The sequence below is a fragment of the Lithobates pipiens genome, unplaced genomic scaffold, assembly GCF_037356315.1.
Source record: "Lithobates pipiens isolate NorthernLeopardFrog02 unplaced genomic scaffold, aLitPip1_a1.2 Scaffold_23, whole genome shotgun sequence".
In the NCBI taxonomy this organism is placed as follows: domain Eukaryota; kingdom Metazoa; phylum Chordata; class Amphibia; order Anura; family Ranidae; genus Lithobates; species Lithobates pipiens.
The window spans coordinates 35,136,580-35,159,203 of NW_027507785.1; the positions used below are offsets into that span (position 1 = coordinate 35,136,580).

The window sequence follows — 22,624 nt, forward strand, 5'->3', positions numbered from 1 at the left end:
TGCACAATAAAAAAATTGTGTAGAATAATACTTGACTATGTGTTTTACTTCAAATGACAGTTTGGGAGTAGGCAGTTACATTTTAAAAGATACAAATGTAAAATTGACAAGAGACACCAACATAGTTGTATCTTTGATCTTAAAAACTACGGGATAATGGTGTTGTGGTAACTCGCCCAACAAAAAAAATAAAAAAAAATAAAAAAAGAAGCATAATAATATTATTCTTGATATCATTAGAAAAAAAAAACTTAGAAAATTAGCTTTGCAATAACTCCATCAGTATCTCCAGCAAAGCAGCTACATTATTATCCCATTAAAGAAGAAGAGAATTGTGCGCTGCATTTGGAGATTTCATAATTTGCCGCGTCACGAATGTTAATTCTCCATTATGAACGCTAGTTTACAAGACCGACCGCTTCCGAGCATGCGTATTTGCACTTTGGACTTTTGTCCGACAAACTTGTGTACACACGCTTGGGAAGTCTGACAACACACATTTGTCCGTGGAAAATTTGAAAACATGCGATCCAACATTTGTTGGCGGAAAGTCCGACAACAATTGTCCAATGGAGCGTACACATGGTCGGATTTACCGGCAACAGCCTGTCATTGAACATTTCCATACACACAGGCCGAATGTCGGGAGACAATGGCCGGTTCCAAAAAAACGGCAGACATTTGGTCCGCGTGTATGCCGGTTTGTGAGAGAAGCCAGCCGGCTTCTGTTGGACGTGCATGCTAGAAAACCAGCATCTGCCCGGCTCCCGATAAACGCTCTCAGCCAATGCCGGAGAGCACTGATTGGAGTGTTCAGAACAGAACAGCTCAGCAGGAGAGATCACTAAACTAACTTTGCATGGTTAGTACAGCAGCCTCAACTGGAGCTGGGCTGAACGAAAATAAATTATTGATATGTACCCGGCTTTACTCTTCCATTTTTTTCATTGTTCATAGTAAGGTTTGCACGTATCCCAACAAGCTTAAAGATTTACATTATCAGAATAAAATTCCAAAGCTGGAAGTGGTAAAGGAGAAGTAATGGAATTTTTTCTTTTTTTTCCCCATTCATACTTACCTTGGTGGATGCAGCATCGATCCGATGCTGCATCTGTCCCCCGGCGCCTCTACACTGCGAACCGAGCGATCGAACATAGCCAATCACCCGGTTTTCATTTACTGGAGTGCTGAGCTGTGGAGGGGGTGGGAGCATCCGGCTGAGGGTCTCACCGGCTTGCTGAGAGGCTGAGCTGGGTGTCAGCCCATTCTCTGTGCTGAAAACGGGTCACAGGATTGCAAAACGAATTGCATTCCTATGATCCATAGGAGAGACTCAGCCAAACAAGCTTTGGCTATACTTCTCCTTTAATGAAATTCAATGGCGAATGTTTGCAGAATCTTCACTAGATGCCATGGTCTATTTCTTGCCAGGAAAACCCAACAATTAGTGTACTATTGCCACTATTTAAGACAATATTTATGCCTTTGCAAATTTTTCCCTTTGCAGGTGTCAGTGCACTGTTGATGTTGGATCCCAGGTGTAACTTTTTCATTCTGAGATTAAAGCATAACATTTTGTAAGCCTTCAGGTTTTAGTTTTATAAATCAAGCTCTTAAAGCCTTTTTATATCTGTACCCCTGCATGTTATGTTTTGTGGCAGAATTTTGCTTGGAAATGCCTTACAATACCTTTTTATCTTAGTGAAAATGTTGCTTCCCTGTCTTCCAATCCGGTGCTCTGTGCTGGCAGAGCTGAGTAACAGCTGCACCCCTTATCACATGTCAGGCAGACTTGTACTACAGAAGAAGAGAGGGGGCGTGTCTTGCCAGGTCTGTTACAGACTACTGGGTCTAATTCTAGTGCCAGACTGCATAGTTGCTCTGCACTACCGATGTAACAGGAAAGTAGAGGTAAGGTTGAATAGGGAGATGGAGATTGACTATGGATCTGACACTATATCTATTTCTGTGACTTTGATTGGCTTTTAACACAATAAGTGACAAATTTGAGATCCAATTATGTAGAATTGGCATTAAGGCAAACTCGATTGTTGACCTACCCTCTTCCAGTCATCGGGATTCAGCTGACGGATGAGATCTTGAGGGACTAGTTCCTTCAGCATCTTGGGGATATTTGGGAAATAGGACTTATCATCTTCATACTTGACTCTGTAGATCAGAGCTCCCAACTGGAGGACATCTTCCCTTGTGCACTTATGGTATCCGCGTAAGTATTTTGGGAGCTCCTGCAAATATGACACATTTTAGGGAGAATATATTAAAGGAGCCTACCACTTTGAATCAGTCATGAGAGCCAATAAATAACAAGCTATGCAATTGTAACTGACAAAATATGACATGTTTAGGTCTCTGCAAATGTGCAGAAGACAGGGCCATCTTAAAGAATGAGTGTACCTTCAGGTTCTCCTGACAGCCTATCTTCTACTGATGATACAAACATTCTCCATGCTCTCTAGAAGACATGATTGCCTGCTGAAGCCCAGTTGGGGCTCCAGCAGGCATGTAAGGTCCCTGTAAGGCCCCATGTAAGGTCCATGTTGGTCCTTGTCAAAACTTACACAGGTGATTGGGCCTGGTCATTCAGATGTCAAGCACTGCATTGTGGGAAGAGAGGGTCCTATGCTCCCATATATCTGACATGGCAGTACTGGGTATTTTTATGGTCTATGACAGGAGGACATAGCATGGGTGAAGTGTGTTATTGTATTAGCAAGAGGAGGGAAGAATGATCAAGTAAAGCTGTCCCTTTACTCTGAAAGATAAACTTTGATCATACCTGGTCAAATCAAGGACGTTTTTAAAATAAGCGATTCATTCCTTGTTCATTCTGGGCCCCAATATCAGATAAACGATCATAAGCAATTGTACATTCTCAGATCCCCCAACCATCGGCTGTAGTAATGCACCAGGGTCCCTAAACCATATGCACACCTACCAACAGTCTTGACTTGATAGGGTGGCACAGTGGTGTAGTGGGTAGCACTCTTGCCTAGCAGAAACAAGGGTCGTTGGTTCGAATTCCAACCATGACACCACCTGCGTGGAGTTTGTATGTTCTCCCTGTGCCTGCGTGTGTTTCCTCCAGGTACTCTGGTTTCCTCCCACACTCCAAAGAAATGCTGGTAGGTTAATTGGCTTCTGTCCAAAATTGGCCCTAGTATATGGGTGTGAGTTGGGGACCTTGGATTATGGGCTCCTTGAGGGTAGGGACCGATGTGAATGTGCGATGTATGTGTGGAGTGCTGCGTAAAATTGACAGTGCCATATGGGTACCTTAAATAGATAATATATAATAGAGGAGTATCTTAATGAGACACAATGTACAGGGATAGGGACAATTGTAGACACCCACACTCAATCAGGCTGAACTGGGTGGACTGGTGTCTTTATTCAGCCTTACTAACTATGTAACTATGACTTATAACAAAAAGGCATGGCTTCTTGAAAGGTAGAAGAAGCCTTACTGGAGCTATATGGAAGATTTTTAAGCTTTTAAGGAAGTTTATAAGAAGGTGTAAGCTGGGCTTTAAGGGTAAAATGAGAATACCTGGTAGTAGTGGAAGATGGAGTCAGCCATAGGATCCTTTGCAGGAACTGTATTTGTCCACAATTTTTTCATGAAGAACACTTGGTAGGTGAGAGAAGGCACTATCCCTGCAATAAACATATAGCATTGTCGGATGGGGTTGTGCTTCTTGTACAACATTGTGAGGCAAAACAACAAATGTAACCATGCACACTGCACATAGCGGGAGATTTACTATAACTGGTTCACACAGAATCTAGTGAATCTGTGAATAGTAATCAGATTCCAGATTTTATTGTTAAAACTTAAGCCCTTGTTCACAGTGCCGTGGCTTAAAAGTTGTGTAACTTTGAATCCGACATCCCTGCGCGACTTCATCCCAGCTTGCATACAACTTCTTTACCAGAAGTCAATGCAATTTGCGTTGAAGTTGCATCAAAGTAGCGCAGGAACCTTTTTCTAAGTCGGAGTGACGCGAGTTGCACAGTAGAACGGTTTCATTGTCATTAATGGTGTGCAAGTCGCATGAGTGTGAACCGGGGGTAATTGAACAAACTGATGCTAGAAGATTATTGGTTATTATACATAGCTGCACCAGATTCTTTGTGCAACATTATTAGTAAATCTCCCCCTTAATGTCAAATTGTCAGGGGAATCACAGCAAGCTTTGAACAGGCAAGGCCTGTCTAACAAAGGGGTCTGTCTGACAAAGGGGTGCTGTAAAAGAGATCTTCAATTTCCACTGCAGTTGGATAGTAAATGTATTACCTTCAATTACTTTTTTATTTTGACTCTAGAAACAGCTACTGTATTAAAGAGGAACTGATCTCTGGAGGCTGAGCACAAAAATAGTTCAATAGAGGGCAAAGGACTAGTCACCAGTATTGCCTGTGGTCACCCTGCAGCCAATCTGTTCCCCGTTACTGTTTTACCCTACCTTGTTCTGTACGGTCCCTCTGTATGGAGGCGGCCATCTTGGTAGAAGCAGGGCTTTGCTGCCTCATGTCATAGCCTCCAGCAAGAAAAACAATGATCACTCCAAGTCTGCTAAGACCAGCAGTCAGAGATAGCAGTGCCTTAGATCTCACGCTGCAGATATACAGATATGAGGCCGTATATACAGTGCCTTGCGAAAGTATTCGGCCCCCTTGAACTTTTCAACCTTTTGCCACATTTCAGGCTTCAAACATAAAGATATAACATTTAAATTTTTTGTGAAGAATCACCAACAAGTGGGACACAATTGTGAAGTGGAACAAAATCTATTGGATAATTAAATTTTTTGAACAGTGGTGCGTGCAAAATTATTCGGCCCCTTTACTTTCAGTGCAGCAAACTCACTCCAGAAGTTCAGCGAGGATCTCTGAATGATCCAATGTTGTCCTAAATGACTGATGGTGATAAATAGAATCCACCTGTGTGTAATCAAGTCTCTGTATAAATGCACCTGCTCTGTGATAGTCTCAGGGTTCTGTTGAAAGCGCAGAGAGCATCATGAAGACCAAGGAACACACCAGGCAGGTCGGTAATACTGTTGTGGAGAAGTTTAAAGCCAGATTTGGATACAAAAATAATTCCCAAGCTTTAAACATCCCAAGGAGCACTGTGCAAGCGATCATTTTGAAATGGAAGGAGTATCAGACCGCTGCAAATCTACCAAGACCTGGCCGTCCCTCTAAACTTTCAGCTCAGACAAGGAGAAGACTGATCAGAGATGCAGCCAAGAGGCCCATGATCACTCTGGATGAACTGCAGAGAACTACAGCTGAGGTGGGAGAGTCTGTCCATAGGACAACAATCAGTCGTACACTGCACAAATCTGGACTTTATGGAAGAGTGGCAAGAAGAAAGCCATTTCTCAAAGATATCCATAAAAAGTCTCGTCTAAAGTTTGCCACAAGCCACCTGGGAGACACACCAAACATGTGGAAGAAGGTGCTCTGGTCAGATGAAACCAAAATCAAACTTTTTGCCCACAATGCAAATTGATATGTTTGGCGTAAAAGCAACACAGCTCATCACCCTCAACACACCATCCCCACTGTCAAACATGGTGGTGGCAGCATCATGGTTTGGGCCTGCTTTTCTTCAGCAGGGACAGGGAAGATGGTTAAAATTGAGGGGAAGATGGATGCAGCCAAATACAGGACCATTCTGGATGAAAACCTGTTGGAGTCTGCAAAAGACCTGAAACTGGGACGGAGATTTATCTTCCAACAAGACAATGATCCCAAACATACAGCAAAATCTACAAAGGAATGGTTCACAAATAAACATATCCAGGTGTTAGAATGACCAAGTCAAAGTCCAGACCTGAATCCAATCGAGAATCTGTGGAAAGAGCTGAAAACTGCTGTTCACAAACGCTCTCCATCCAACCTCACTGAGCTCGAGCTGTTTTGCAAGGAAGAATGGGCAAGAATTTCAGTCTCTCGATGTGCAAAACTGATAGAGACAATACCCCAAGCGACTTGCAGCTGTAATCACAGCAAAAGGTGGCTCTACAAAGTATTAACGCAAGGGGGCCGAATAATTTTGCACGCCCCACTTTTCATTTTTTTATTAGTTAAAAAAGTTTCAAAAATCCAATAGATTTCGTTCCACTTCACAATTGTGTCCCACTTGTTGGTGATTCCTCACAAAAAATAAAAATTTTATAACTTTATGTTTGAAGCCTGAAATGTGGCAAAAGGTTGAAAAGTTCAAGGGGGCTGAATACTTTCGCAAGGCACTGTGTATATATATATATATATATGCTTAGGCACCCTCACATACCAGGATATGCATGTTTGCTGTTCCCTATAACATAGCAAGTATTCAGTTCCACTGTAAATAATGGGTGCTGTCTGTATAAATATTAAAGTAGAACTCCACACAAAATGTTTTCTTTGTTTTGGGAAGAGGGGACAAGACCTTGGTCAGATTTTTGTCTCTGTGTTTCTTGCAAGTTATCCTCAACCACAAAACCACAACCCAGCCAACAACAAAACCTGACACAGGTTCTTACATGCACTTTTTACTCTCTCTCTCTCAAGCACCATTTACTCTCTCTCAAAGTATTAATATGGCCCTAATTCCATTAAAATGCTGGGGTGTAAACTGATGGACATTCCTGAAACTTATTTAAAAAAATATCCATATGAACTGAATGAGTGTTATACGCAGGGATAGGTATGGGTCAGATCTTAACTGAGTATTCAGTTAAGGTTATAGTAAATAAAAGCATAAAATACACTAATTACTACTGATAAGGGTGCACATTTCTTACATGTATATAAACACACATACTATAGGTAGAATTATATCTTACAGAGTACCCAAGGCAAAGCCTTTGTTTTTAGTTTTGGATAAAGTGGGCAATGGTTAGAGCCTCTGTCAAGCTTTTATTGTTGTCTGTGTCCCAACTGTATCATCTTAATATTTGTGGAGGTGACCAGTGTCACCAAGACAGAAAGCAAGGGGCTAGCCAAAATGCTAGAGTTGTTCCCAGAAACAAGAGGTAAGGGGACATCTTCCAATGGGGACACCTATTCCTAGGACAAATGTTTGAGGCCGGGTTCTCCTATGTGTGAAATGGATGCAGTTTTCACCGAATCCAATTTGCACAACATGTGAATGTGATTGGCTCTCAATGGAGCCGGTTCACACATGTCTGGGGGGAGGCCACGGTGCAGTTTTCAAAATGGTCCTGTGCGTTTTTGAGTCTGGTTCATGTGCGAATTCAGGCAAAAATTTGAACCTGAATCACATCTGAACAGGTAAACAGAAACTGGACCTCGGGCTGAAAACTGCAGCCGCACATATGTGAACCCGGCCTCAAAAGGGTAATCCCCTTCCCTTTGAGAGATTTTTTCTAGTGATTACTACATTACATACTACTGACTTTTGCACCCTACATTACGACCGCAACATAAAGGAATATACAATGTAATACTGACATATAATCACACACATAGGTGGGACTTGATGGACTTGTGTCTTTTTTCAACCTAACCTACTATGTAACTATGTAACATTACTTTTGACCTCTGTACTTTGCAATACTTACTCCTGATCCTTGCACTCTGTATTATCTTCTACTGACTGCCGAAATCTGTGCTACCCACAACAGACTTCTGAACTGTGCATTCATTTCTACTGACCCCTAAACTCTTTAAACCTTGTGTATTTTTAATGGGGCTTTGCTAAGTTATCTATTTTTAAAAAGAAAGGTGTTTTGCACACTGGTGATGTTTGCACTCTTACATGTTGTTCACGTAGATCTCTACCTCTCCACAGTTGCCTATCTCTGCTGTAGGGGAAACTACAGTGGAGAAAAAATACAAAGTACGGTATGTAGGCAGGTAGCTTACTTGACAGATCAATTGAGACCCAGAGTCAAATCAAGTATGCTACCGCTTAGTCATCACATTTTAGCAGAAAACACCTGCAGAAAATATGTGCCATCTGCAGTGTTATATCTTACCATCCTTGGACGGTCGGGCTTTCTTTATCCAGTCAGTCAGATGTCTGACAAAGTCGAAGAAAAAATCTCCTTCTGGGACACTTATAACCTGAAAAGAGATAAACAGGTTTAGTTGACCCAAATTTGTGAGCCCCAGCAAGTATGGAGTAAAACTGAATAAAGGAAAAGGAGTGTCTGAATCCATTTTTTTGGGATAGACCAGTGATTCTCAACCAGGGTTCTATGGAACCCTAGGGTTCCTCCAAAGGTTTCTAGGGGTTCCTTCAGCATTGGGCAATTTCTGCCTCTCAGATAAGTTCCCACTGACACCATTGATCTTTTTAGCTATCTGTAAGGAGGTAATTCTTCCCAATGACCACAAGTGTAAGGACCATTCTTCTCACTGACCATCACACTAATGTATCATGAGTTGTAGATTTATAATTTTTAGCAGGGGTTCCCTGAGACCGGAGAACTATTTCAAGGGTTCCTCTGTGTTGAAAAGGTTGAGAAAGGCTGGGATAGAGCATGGAATGGGTAGAACCACTGTTAGATTTGTATTGCTGTGTCCCCACTGGAGTGATCCATACTCTCTATTTGTTCTGAACAGACATTAAGGGAAAAATCTAAAATGTTGAGTTGTCACTAGAGCAAGAAGTGAGGGGAATTCTTCCACTGGTGAGATTTTTTTCCGATGAAAACTGTCCCTTACTTTGGAAATATCTTCATTGCTTTACACAGGGCTCAAGTCCTGCGGGAACGCATGGGAACGGAGTTCCTGTACTTTTTCCACAACAGGAACTCAGTTCCCGTTCGCAGCCGTGTCCTGCAAGACTTTGAAGTATGCGAGCTGTGTGGCAGGTGCTACACCAGCAGCCGCCGACACAGCTCGCAATAGAAAGTGCCGCACACCTGACCATTCAGGCATTGCCAGTAGGGGGCCCCATGACAGCTTCCGCTTCGATCTACCTATGAATCACAGCTAGCTGACGGGTAGATCAGGTCCCTGCTGCTAAGAGATTGTATTTAGTCAGATCTCGTGATGCCCTCCTCCCCATCGGCCCCTCCTGATTTCCTGTCTCCTCATCCCCTCCCCCCCAGTCTCCTGCATACTTGCTCTGTGTGTCCCGCTGAATCCCCCCCTCCTCTATCTTCAGTGCCATATGATGAGAGAACCCAGAGGAGGAGCACAGCTATTCTGCTCACAGGACATGCAGGGAGAGAGGTGAGCTGAGGGAGGAACATCAGTTTGGGGTGGTAAGCTGAGCACAATACCTGGCAAAGTTTAATGCCAGGAGGGAAGTTTATGTGGAAATATGTGAAGGGTTGGAATAGCAGCGAGTGTGTGTTGGAGCCCTGCAGAGTTTGCAGCCCCCCAAGCTAACATACATCTCCTAAGCAGGAACACATCACTATCTCCCCAAGCATTCTGTCCAGATAATGTGCAGTTCATTTATGACCTTTCCGTTTAACCCTGTGTTATCCAAACTCTGTTCAATGAAAAGTGTAAACTCACCACATAAACACTCTATATACAAAATAACATTCCCCAATAAAGATCAGAACATGATGTTCACATTTCCATGGAAGCACAATTGAATGAATGCTGAATATTCAGAGAATTACCATATTTATGTTTATTGAGGATTGCTTAAAGAGGAAGTAAACCCTGATGGGTTTACTTCCTCTTTTTTTCCCTGCAAAGGTAAAGCATAATGGACTACTATGCATCGCATAGTAGCTCATTATGTGTCACTTACCTGACACAGGAGCCAGCGAAGTCGCCGTTGTCCCCTGTAGTCCGCCGCATCCATCTTGCTGGTGGCGTCTCGCAGCTCCGACGAATGACAGCGGCGAAGCCGCGATGACGTCACTCCCACGCATGCGCACGGGAGTCGCGTCTCGCAGCTACGCCGCTGCCATTCGGCGAAGCCGCGATGACGTCACTCCCGCGCATGCGCACGGGAGTCGACAAATTAGGCAGATCCATTCTTGGACTTGCCGCATTTAGTGCGCCTGCGCGCCGCTGTCTACGGCGCATGCGCCGTAGACAGCGGTGCCCATTTTCGGGCAAATATCTCCTAAACCATATAGGTTTAGGAGATATTGCTTGGACCTACAGGTAAGCCTTAATCTAGGCTTACCTGTAGGTCAAAGTGGTTTGAAAGGGTTTACTTCCTCTTTAAGCTTCATACACACAATACGAAAATTGGATGAAAAATACCACTTTTGAAGCGTTCGTGCATATGAGCGTATTATTATTATTTTTTTGGTGGGCGTTCCCACACAGGGATCTTGGGTGGGAGTTCCCACACTTTTTTCCCCAGGACTTGACCCCTGGCTTTACACTGAGATAATTGGAAGGCAGCAGGTCCTATTTAGGCAGAGCTGCATTTGAATTCTAAAAGGGAAGCCTTTGGCAACAACATCCATCTACAGGACCCCCAAAGAGGTGCCCAAAAAAGTGCACTGCACAGGAACCATCTGAGTAATGAAACGAAAGAGCCAGCACTACTGGAAATTCCATATGCGATCTTTATTCTCTTCCACAAGCAGTGGTTTCAGCTGGGAGCATGAATGTAGTATAAGAACAAGTATACGTTTTTTGGGTATAAATTATCGAAGATATATTTTTCTACCGAAGGAAAAGGTCCACATCATATTTCAAATTCATACCCATTGGTATTCTGGTATGAAGGTTAAAAATCCACCAGGCTTCTCGTTAAAGAAGCCTGCAATGTAAATCTCCGCCCCGGGGCAGATTATTAACCTTTTCTAACCCATAAAACACAAAGGTTGACATATTAGCTGAGAGTTGATATTTTACATGTTTAGACACATTAGATTGGCCTTTATCGTATGAGTAGGATGCACCATGATAGTACTCGCTAATTCTTGTTCTCAGAGATCTCGTGGTACACCCTACATACTGTAAATTGTAGGAAGTGCATTCTATTAAATACACAACATTATTGGTCCTGCAGTTGATATACAGTAATTGCATATGGCAAAGTTTTTGCCAGTAGAGCAAGATTTTGCTCCGCTAGTTTTTTGGGACTGTTTACTGCAAAAATGATAAGTATTGACTCCACAGGGATAAGATCTCGTGGTATTCAGCCATTTCCTTTTTGAACCTTCTGATTGATACAAACTGGGAGAAAAAATATCTGACTCATTGGCTGGAAATCCTGCAACCTGATTTAATAACTGGTTTTAGGTCCTTGTCAGTTGACAGGATGGGGAGATGTTTTAGTACAGTAAAGCCTTCGATTGAGAGTGACTTGGTTTGAGAGCGTTTTGCAAGACAAGCTACATTTTTAAATAAATTTTGACTTGATATACAAGCGATGTCTTGATATAAGAGTAGCGTCATGTCAGAACTGAGTATAAAAGAGAAGAGAGGCTCCTCTAAGTGTAGCAATATAGTTACATTTAATGAAGGTACAACATTTAACAACTCACACGGCTGATGAATAAAACAGGCACATCTAAGTATGCAGGCATCCGGGGTAAAGTTGTCCACATAGATCGTCCTCCGCACCTCCTTTGACTCCATCCCTTCCAAGTTGCGCTCCACAAGCGCTTCAAACCTCGCTTTCAGATTGCTCTACTGTAGGGTAGTCTTCCCGGTCACGATTGCAGACTGACCGCGTTGAAAGTCGGAGGTGTTGAGGATGCTCTATGTGGACATCTTTACCCCGGATGCCTGCATACTTAGATGTGCCTCTTGTAATCATCAACCATGTGAGTTGCTAAATGTTGTACCTTCATTAAATGTAACCATATTGCTACACTTAGAGGCACCTCTCTTCTTTTTTATACTCTGTAGCTCCTGCTTGATTTTGCTTCTAATCCCCTTGTGGAGGCTTCCATTTGTGGATGGACAGGTTGTGTAACCATAAAATATCACACTGCTATAAGATTTTTACATAGACTATAAACTAAAGTACTTATGAATAAATGGTTGTGGAACAAATCATTTGAGATTCACTTATTTCTTATGGGGAAATTCGCTTTGATATAAGAGTGCTTTGGATTACAAGCATGTTTCCGGAATGAATTATGCTCGCAATCCAAGGTTTTACTGTATAATGTTTTTAACTGAATTAAACTTCTGTGAATATGTTGTAACAAAAGTAGCAGGTTTAACAGAGTTGGATCCTTACATTCTGTTGCCTTTCTTGCGTGACTGTTTCAAAAGAAAGACTATCTCTAACCCTAGCAATACTTACAGCTCTATCAATATCATTTTGTTTATATTTACGTGCCTTCAATCTTGAGGTCACTACACTGCAATCATCAGAAAGACTGACAGGTGTGGAGCAATTATGTTTAGCTCTAATACATTCTCCCACTGGGACTGACCACACTGTATGTGCCGGATGGCAACTAGTCGCCGTGAGAAGGGAATTACCGGCACAAATTTTACGGTAAGTCTTGGTATTAACAATCCCTGTGGAGCTACAACCCTAAAATGATATCTAGAAAATTTATACTGTTTTGATGAACCATCTGACGCCCAGGACCACCACTTTTAAACAGAATAGAGTTACACTTGGAAAAAAAGTCCCCTTTTCATTTCAGTTACAAACATAACAACTGAACTCCTCAAAGTGGCCTTCTCTTCTAACTCCTCAAATTGTGCCGCCAAACGAGCCGACATACAAGCACACAATTTGATTTCATGTTCTGAGCCCCCAAACTCCTGCCATTGTCACCTTATCAGAGATCTTCACAAACAGGCTGAAACCTTCCGGGGATTTCAGGAGCAGCCGGTTAGCGATATCTTGGCAGAAATCCTTGGCTTTGGTGCTAGATTCCACTTCGAATGCCTGTAAGAGATGAACAGCTGAACATGCAGTGGGACTTTTCAGGATGTCAATTTGCAGCAGCAAATGGGACTTAATTATAAAACCAAGGTGTCCACCATAGTACCCAATTAAATCCATGCTTAACGGCTTCATTACTGGGTACTTTCACCCCCTTCCTGCCTAGGCCAATTTTCAGATTTCAGCGTTGTCATACTTTGAATAACAATTATGTAGTCATACAACATTGTACCCATATGATATTTTATCGTTTTTTTTCTTTTTCACACAAATAGAGCTTTCGTTTAGTGGTATTGAATCACCACTGTTTTTTTTTTATTTTTAAAAAAATAAAAAGACCCATAAAAAAAAGTTTCTTAGTTTCTGTTAGAAATATTTCTAAATAAGTAATTTTTCTCCTTCACTGATGTGACTGCACTGATGGCCACTGATAGGCTACACTGATGGGCACTGATAGGCGGCACTGAAAGTCAGCACTGACTGGCATTACTGATGGGCACTGACTGGTATCACTACTGATGATCACTGTTGGGGCTGCATTGATTATCAGGGCACTTATGATCAGTGCTCTGATTATCTGTACAGATCTCCCCTGTGAGGAGATGCTACTGATCGGCTCTCCTCTCCTCATGCGAGGCGAGGAGAGCCGTTAACCAGCATTTTCTTGTTTACATGTGATTGGCTAAGAGACTGGGGCAACACCATGTGACAACATCCCTAAACGAGAGAGGATCCCACCCGCCGTCATTTGTCTATAGGGCGGGCATGAGGTAGTTAAAGATCTACTTAACTTTTCAAGTAATTCTTTAAATTTGAACTTTAAAGCTTAAAGCCAAATTGCAGCTCTGCCCGGTTTACTGCTTCCCACCTCCGCCCTGGAGCACCCGTGCACCCTCATTTAAAAATGGTTGCCTTCCAGGGTGGGAAAGCCTGGTTGACCGCAATGATGGTCTTTGAGCAGATGTCCAGTATTTTTAAGGATTCACACAAGAAGTTTCTTAAAGTTTGGGAACCATGGATAAGCTATTCTTTCCCATTCCTACCTCCAACCAGTTATGGTCGTTTATAGGTGTGTGTGTGTGTGTGTGTGTGTGTGTGTGTGGGGGGGGGGGGGGGGGGTTATAGGCAGGGGGGCTTGAAAGACTTAATTGTGTAAAGAGTGAAGTACTTGATGGGTTAAATAATATGAATTCTGCTCTGTGTGATATGGATTCTATGAGTGATATGGACTCACCTAAATAAAATATCATGACTCCATCACAAATACTCCCTATCAATCACCTTCCCTGATAGCTGATCTCCAGGAAAAATAAAAACTGATTCTTGCAGTTGGTCTTCTCCTGCACTGCAAGGGTTAAATTCTTGTTTGGTCTTTGGTCTCCTACACTGCAGAGTGCATGAGCATCATGGGAAATGTAGTTCCAAAACATCTGGGGTGCCAAGGTTCACCATCACTGGTCTAGGGAGAACAGAAAAAATTATTCCAGTGCCACTTTCCTCCCTCCAATGCTCTGGGTGGGCCCTTCGTAACCTAACTTACAATGCAAGACTGCTTGTCCTGCATTGTATGAGATGATGTTAGAGTACCTATGACCGGTAGAGTTGCAAAAAGAAGCAGTTTGGTTGAACCGGCTATGCAGTTTGGAGGAAGACTATCAAAGTAAGGAATAAGGTAAGTATATATGCTTTTTATGTTAATGCTAAATAAAACAGCCTTTAGCCTTTGCAGTGCGGGGAGAGTTCCACTGCAAGGGTTGGGTTTTATTTTTCCTGGAGTTCAGTTTCAATAATTAAACACAACACATTTCACAAAGTTTGTATTCCTCCAGTATTGATTTCCTTGCAACTTTTGGCATCCGGTCGCATAAAACTTCAAAGCTGCAAAGGAAGTTGATGCTGGAAGACTTTCCTCCGTCAGGCATGGTGATTGCACAACTAGGCACCTCTACAACACCCAGCAGCTGACATTTACTGAAGGTTCCAGCCTGACCAGTGTTTGGATAGGGGAGTATCTCCACTCAGGACCATCAGAAAATCATATATTATTAGTCCTGGCCCAGGGGACAAATTACCCTTTTCCCCCCATCCCCGTCCTCAGTCTAGTCCTCCCCTGAACCCTTTTGTCCTCAGTGAGACATTTTCCATATAACAATTCAGTGTTCTGCATCTTCTCTTCTTTATCTCTCACCTCATCTGTGTCATCGGGGAAATACACTTTGTGGAAAATCTGGGTGGTTTTGTGCTGAATTGCTTCCACCTCTACCAGATGTGGCGGGTACTTCCGGGAGCCATTCCTACACCAGGGAAAAAAGGGTTACTAAATTATATAAAATCAGCTTGTTAATGTTGTAATGCAATTTGTCCCCAAAAAAATGACCTAACTAGGTCATAAACAGCTTAAAGGAAATGTGAAACGTGAACCTCTGGGAGAATATAGGATGGAAAAGGACCTGGGGGTCCTAGTAGATGATAGGCTCAGCAATGGCAAGCTGCTGCTAAAAAAGCAAACAGAATATTGGCATGCATTAAAAAGGTGATCAACTCCAGAGATAAAACGATAATTATCCCGCTCTACAAGACTCTGGTCCGGCCGCACCTGGAGTATGCTGTCCAGTTCTGGGCACCAGTCCTCAGGAAGGATGTACTGGAAATGGAGCGAGTACAAAGAAGGGCAACAAAGCTAATAAAGGGTCTGGAGGATATTAGTTATGAGGAAAGGTTGTGAGCACTGAACTTATTCACTATGGAGAAGAGACGCTCGAGAGGGGATATGATTTCAATATACAAATACCATACTGGTGACCCCACAATAGGGATAAAACTTTTACACGAAATGTAGTTTAATAAGACACGTGGCCATTCACTAAAATTAGAAGAAAAGAGGTTTAACCTTAAACTACATAGAGGGTTCTTTACTGTAAGAGCGGCATGGATGTGGAATTCCCTTCCACAGGTGGTGGTCTCAGCGATAATTTAAAAAAACTATTAGATAAGCACCTGAACGACCACAACATACAGGGATATACAATGTAATACTGACATGTAATCACACACATAGGTTGGACTTGATGGACTTTTTTCAACCTCGCCTACTATGTAAATATGTAGGGTGTCATTGTCAATCTCTTAAACAAATGCTGGCTTTAATGCTATTGTCCTGGAACAGTTATGCATACTAGACATGTGCACTGACAAAAAATGTGTTTGTTTTCCTTTCATTTGTTTTTTTGGAAATTCAGAAATTTGAAAATTCAGAAATCTGAAAATAGTGATTTTCAAATTTCCGAATGATCATATTTTCACATTTTCGGAATTCGAAAATTCGGAAATTAAAAAATAGGTATTGGAATTTCCTTTCAAATTTGGCTGTTTGTGAACATAACGAATACAAATTTATCTGAAGTTACAAATTATCCGAAATAACGAATGCCACATCTAAACAAATGGAATGGAACAAATTAATAATAAATAATAATAATGAAGGTTTTATTGTTATTATTGTTAATTTATTATTATTCGTTTGTTGCATTCAATTAATTTCGATACGGCATTCGTTATTTCAGCTAATTAGTAACTTTGGATATTCGTACTTGTTACAATCACTAACAGCCAAATTTGAACAGAAATTGCAATACCTATAATTTAATAGTTATCATTAGTTAGTTATTATTTCAGATTTTCGGGTTTTAAAATTTTCAGATTTTTATTCTTATTTTCAAAATTCCAAATTTTAGAACTTTCAAATTTCTGAAATGTTGAATTTCCAATTTCTGAAATTTCCAATTTCTGAAATTTAGAATTTTAGAATTTCCGAAATTTAGAATTTCCAAAATTTAGAATTTCCAAAATTCAGAATTTCCGAAAAATTGGAAATGTGAAAATTCCAAGATTCGAAATTTCGAAATTTCAGAAATTGAAAAATTCGGACATTTCGGAATTAACGAATTTGTCAAAATTTGTTAAAAAACTAATTTGGAACTAAACGAATTTCACATATATAAAGCATACCAAGGGCTAGGACATTAGAAAACATATTTCCTGGTGCCTCCATGGCAGCATACCTGTGACAAGCTCCGCCTTGGCTCCTCCCTCAGGACTAGTGAATATTATAAAAGAAAAGGTTAGTACAGCCCCCGCATTCTCCTTTTTTTCCTCATACCTCATGGCAGTGAATCCTGGTCGGCGTCCTTACCTTCTGCATTCGGCAGCGTCCGTCCGGGTTCAAGCCTCTCCCGGACGCAGTTCCTTCTCTTGGGCAGCTAAATGCACTAATAAGGTTGGAAGTCCCTTCTGTAGGATCTTTTGGAACAAGCAGTTTGTCTCTTAAGTAAGAGCTTTACCTGCAGTACGGGCATTCAGGCTTTAGTTCATGGCAGCAGTGGTGGCAGCTTTTCCCTGTTCTTGAGACTCGCTTTTGTTTTCTGGTCTCCCCTGTCTCCCTCTCTTTCTCTTTCCTCTCCAGCACCCTGGTTGTTCCCTGGCTCCCATTCCTTTTAGAGGCCCCCCCCCCCTTCCTTCCCCCTTGCGTCTGTCATTCCCACTCACTAGGGGCCGCGCGCGGCGAGCCTCTGGTGCTTTATTGTCGCTCGGCGTTCCCCGCTGTCGTCTGCGTATGCGCCGGCGGGTCGTATGTTTCGACGGTTCGTCTCGACGCTCGGCGCATGCGCGGTAGTTTCGGAGGCTTCGGCGGCCATTTTTACTGAGGGCGAAATGTCCACTTTGCCCTCAGAGTGGCTGTGGTGGAGCACAAGCGTGCTTCCACTCCCCCTCCTCCTATTTTATGCCTGTGGCTGACAAGAGAACTACACTCTGGACTTCCAGGCTATTCCCACCGCTGTTAAAGGTAAGGCATGTCTTAACGCTTGTAGATGCATTTTGTCTTTTATATATATTGCTGGAGGAATAATTTTTTAATCGATGATTTATTTATTTATTAAGTTATTTAAAAAATAATAATACATTTTATTTTGTCATTGGAATTTCCAAAAAAAAAAAAAAAAAAAAAAGCACACAGTAGTAAGGGGGGGGGAAATCGTTACTCCTGTAGGCAAATTCCCTTCTTTTCCTTGTAAATTAGTGCATGACCAGTCGACGCCTCTCCTCTGACTCTTTCCTAGCTGTTACCTCTGCTAAGCCGCCTAATATGAGCCTTTCGCCGCCCGCTCAAGATCCTACTCTACTCCCAAGGTAAGGACCTACGTCCAGGTAAGTTTAAAAAAAAAAAGAGTGCACTAAGGACGGTACTTTTGTACTTCAGTCCTGTACGCCAGAAGATGTCTAAGAAGACCTCAAGGCGATACGAAGATAAGGATGACTCCTGTCACAGTAGAGTCAGATCGCCCAGACATGGGACTTACAGAAGTGGCAGAAAAGCTTCGGCCAAGAGGCGCCGTCACTCACGTTCCCCGAGACCTAGACCTACTAGATGTCAGGCCTGCGGTGGCACCCCGCTTCCGGACAAACTAATTTGTCGAGATTGCCTTAGAGACTATGCAGCAGACAGAGAGTCTGAGGGCCTACAAGTGCCAGATCTCCTTAAAAAGGCAGTAAAGGTTGGTCGCCACAATGCCGATGCAACAACCGGCATCCCCTTCTCGGGAGCAGGCGGCTGAGGCCTCCATGCCCAGGCCGTCCACGAGTGGAAGTTTTTGTCCGTTCCCTGCCTCCCCCCTCTAGGCATCAGTACGAAATGGCCATTTCAGAGGATTCCTCAGATGACCCAGATGCCTCTGGCTTTGCCTTTGCCTTGGTCCGGCCTTATGTGCAAGCTGTTAAACAAGCGATCGGAAGCGGATTCCGCAATTCTGGAGGGCCCTCCAGTGGTCGATGCCGCAGTAGTAAGGCTGGCCAAAAATGTCTCTTTGCCCATGGAAGATTCAACTTCCTTCAAGGACCCTCTGGATAGGAGGATGGACCTTGACCTTAAGAAGGCCTATCAGATGGCAGCCAATACCTGTAAACCTGCGATAGCCCTGACATCAGTGTCCAACGCATTACGCGTTTGGATGGATAATATAGAGTCGGCAATCCAACAGGACATCCCTAAGGAAGATATAATCAAGGCGTTGGATGAGCTGAAGCTCTCAGCAGACTTCATTGGGGAGTCCGCCATCGACTCAATTTGTTGCTCCGCAAGAGCAATGCTTCACTCAGTAATGGCCAAGAGGGCACTGTGGCTAAAACCGTGGGCAGCGGACGTTGCCTCAAAGCAAAACTGGTGCAAGATACCTTTTGATGGTAAAGCCTTGTTTGGGGAGAAACTTGACAAGGCCATCTCTCAGGTTACTGGCGGAAAGTCAGGCCTACTTCCCCAAGACAGGCGATCCAGACGTTTCTGATCATCCGCACCAAGGTTCCAATACTCCAAAATAGGGACTACCGCCAATCCAGACAAGGGAAAGGCTTCAGGCACAACTGGAAAAGCACAGAGTCTACGTTTCTCAAGTCCAGGAGGCAGAGGCCAGTACCCACCCCACAGGATCCATCAAAATCCTTTTGACGCCAGGCCAGCCCAAGTGATCCCTGTGGGGGCCAGGTTGAAACAGTTCTCAAAGATTTGGGAACAAAAATGCAGGGATCCTTGGGTAGTTGCAACAGTCAAACACGGTCATTTCTGGTCTTTCCTAGAAAAACCTCCCAAGGACTTTTTTTTTTTTTTTCCCCGACAAGGGTATCAAGATCTCCTCAGAAAGCGGAAGCTCTAAAGCAATTTCTTCTTTCCCTACAGGAGCAACGAGCAGTAGTTCCAGTGCCTCCATCCGAGAGATTTTTAGGTTTCTATTCCACCCTGTTTCTAGTCCCCAAGAGAAACGGAGGGTGGAGACCCGTGGTAGACCTAAAGAGGCTAAATCGCTATATCTTTCTGGAAAAATTCAAGATGGAGTCTCTACAGACAATTATTCGCGTAGTCCAACCAGGGGATTGGATGTTGTCAATAGACCTGCAAGACGCTTACTTACACATACCCATACTCCCTACATTCCAGAAATACCTGAGATTTGCGGTGGGGCAAGTACATCTCCAATTTCAGAGCCTTCCATTTGGCCTCTGCACGTCACCAAGAGTCTTTACAAAGACCCTGATTGCCATCATAGCACCTCTGAGAGAATTGGGGCTCCGGGTGTATCACTATCTGGACGACCTTCTACTCCTGGCGAAGGACCCAACCCAGTTATTGGAACACAGGAATATCCTGTTGACAACACTAGTGGATTTTGGATGGAAGATAAACCACGAGAAAAGTCTCCTCTCTCCGACTCAAGAGATGGTCTATCTGGGAGCCCTGTTCAATACAATGAACGGAACGGTGTCTCTCCCACCTCAGAAGGTATCTTCCATTATCCAACAAATGAAGAAGGTGAGCTTGAGATCCTACCTGACAGCCTCAAATTGTTTGAGCCTGATAGGACGGATGTCATCATGCATCCCTATGGTCCCCTGGGCCCACTGGCATTTGAGACATTTTCAGCTGGAGTTCTTAAGACTGTGGAACAGACGATGTCTATCCCAACCCATACACCTGACGATCCGGATGCTCAGGAGTCTACATTGGTGGATGAAGAGACAGTCGCTTCCGAAGTCTTGCCCGCTAGGGCATGTCGACTGGACCATAATTACTACCGATGCCAGCGCAGCTGGTTGGGGAGCACATTCCAACCAGACCTCAGTACAAGGAAGATGGTCCTTCAATGCAGCCGGCATGGTGTCCAATGTCCTGGAGCTCAGAGCGGCCTATCTTGCACTACTAGCCCTGGAGTTCGAGTTTTCGGGCAAACCAGTTCTCCTCAGGATGGACAACAGGGCTGCGGTATCCTATGTGCACCGACAAGGGGGAACACGCAGCAGATCTCTCCTGAATGAGGTGGAGCCCATATTCCTCTGGGCCGAAGGGAATCTGAAGGACCTGAGGGCAGTCCATCTGCCCGGCCATCTCAACTCAAGGGCGGACGGCCTTTCCCGCAGGTTCGCAGATACCAACGAGTGGTCCTTACACCCGGAAATCTTCAGCTGGATAGTGATCCAGTGGGGGCCACTCGAGCTAGACCTCTTTGCGACAGCATCCAACACCAAACTTCCAAGGTTTATCTCGAGGTTTCCGCACCCCAGGCGGAGGCAACAGATGCCCTCTTAGCCCCTTGGGCATGCGATCGGGCCTACGCTTTTCCTCCGCGGCCCCTCATACCGAGGTTCGTGTCAAGACTCATGAGGGAGACATCGACGGTGATAGCGATTCTACCATACTGGCCAAGAAGGCCCTGGTTCCCTACGGTAATGGATTTGAGCACCAGTCCTCCAGTCAAGGTTCCAATAGTACCCCTCCTCCTGTCGCAAGGATCCCACATCCACCCAGATCCCCGCAGGCTGGACCTTCACATCTGGCAACTGGAAGGAAAAGGTTGCAAACCCTGGGGTGCTCCGACAAAGTGATCGCAACCCTGCTCAAAGCGAGAAAACCATCCACGAACAACATACGATAAAGTATGTAACAAGTTCAGGGCCTTCATGCTTGATAGAAACTGTGATCCAGGTTCCCCTTCGTCATCTCAAATTCCTGAGTTCTTACAGGTAGGCCTGGACCTAGGTCTTGCGTTAGGTACATTGAAGGTACAGGTATCAGCGATCTCAGCAGCAACCAGTAAAAGATGGGCGGAGGATCCATTGTTAGTCCAATTCTTTAAGGCCGTCAGGAAGATCAGACCACCAACCAAACAATCTTTTCCCACTTGGGACCTTACGGTCATCCTGGAATCCTTAGCCAATCCACCCTTTGCCCCTTCGAACTCAGCATCGCTTTGGAATCTAACTTTAAAATTAGCCTTTCTGATAGCCATAACCTCCGGCAGACGGGTGTCAGAGCTCCAAGCTTTGGGAGCAGATCAGGATCACATTATATTTTACCCAGATAGAGTGGAACTCAGAACAGTACGAGGGTTCATTCCCAAGGTCGCTTCATCCTTGAGCATGTCAGGACCCTGGGCACTCCCAACATTTTCTGAACAGGACTCTGTCGCTCTTCATGAATTAGACATCGCCTTCACTCTGAAATGCTATGTGCAAGCCACAGCTTCATTCCGGGTTTCCATCAGACTGTTCATAATTCCCTGGGGAAAATACAAAGGAAAGGAGGCATCAGCCAGAACGATCGCCTCATGGATCGTCAAACTCATCCACAAGGTGTACAGGACAAAGGGACTAGAGACCCCTTCGGCGGTCAGGGCACACTCCACAAGAGCGGTTTCTGCCTCTTGGGTGGCAAGAGTGAATGTGTCGATCGAAACTATTTGTCGGGCAGCGACCTGGTCGTCCCAACACACATTCCTGAAACATTACAGGGTGGACCCAGGAGCTCTCTCCTCAGTGGAGTTTGGCAGACAGGCAGTCACTTCGGCCTTCGCCTCTTTTAAATAATAAATTCTTTAAATAAACCTCTAAGCATTATCCCACCCGTCTCAGCTAGTTATTTGTCACAGGTATGCTGCCATGGAGGCACCAGGAAAACAGAAAATTGTACCATACTTACCGTAATTTTCTTTTCCTGGTGCCTATCCATGGCAGCATACATTCCCACCCTCGGTATTCTATATTAACGAGAATGCGGGGGCTGTACTAACCTTTTCTTTTATAATATTCACTAGTCCTGAGGGAGGAGCCAAGGCGGAGCTTGTCACAGGTATGCTGCCATGGATAGGCACCAGGAAAAGAAAATTACGGTAAGTATGGTACAATTTTCTGTTTTTCCTACTTTCTCAACCAGACTGCAGTGCCCAGAGCAGGCACTTCTGCATTCTAATAATGTCTTAAGAG

The 22,624-nt window shown here is 43.7% G+C and overlaps 1 protein-coding gene across 3 annotated transcripts in view; it reads right to left on the minus strand.

Moving 5' to 3' along the window:
- MYO7A (myosin VIIA) overlaps nt 1-22,624 on the minus strand; it is a 344,985-nt gene that overhangs the window by 17,940 nt on the left and 304,421 nt on the right. For all 3 annotated transcript variants that reach the window (XM_077451417.1, XM_077451415.1, XM_077451416.1), the window contains 5 exons: nt 15,009-15,114; nt 12,710-12,823; nt 8,013-8,100; nt 3,569-3,675; nt 2,061-2,246 (listed from right to left, as the gene is read on the minus strand). In XM_077451417.1, the coding sequence (XP_077307543.1) occupies nt 2,061-2,246; nt 3,569-3,675; nt 8,013-8,100; nt 12,710-12,823; nt 15,009-15,114 (601 nt within the window). The remainder of the gene's footprint in view (nt 1-2,060; nt 2,247-3,568; nt 3,676-8,012; nt 8,101-12,709; nt 12,824-15,008; nt 15,115-22,624) is intronic.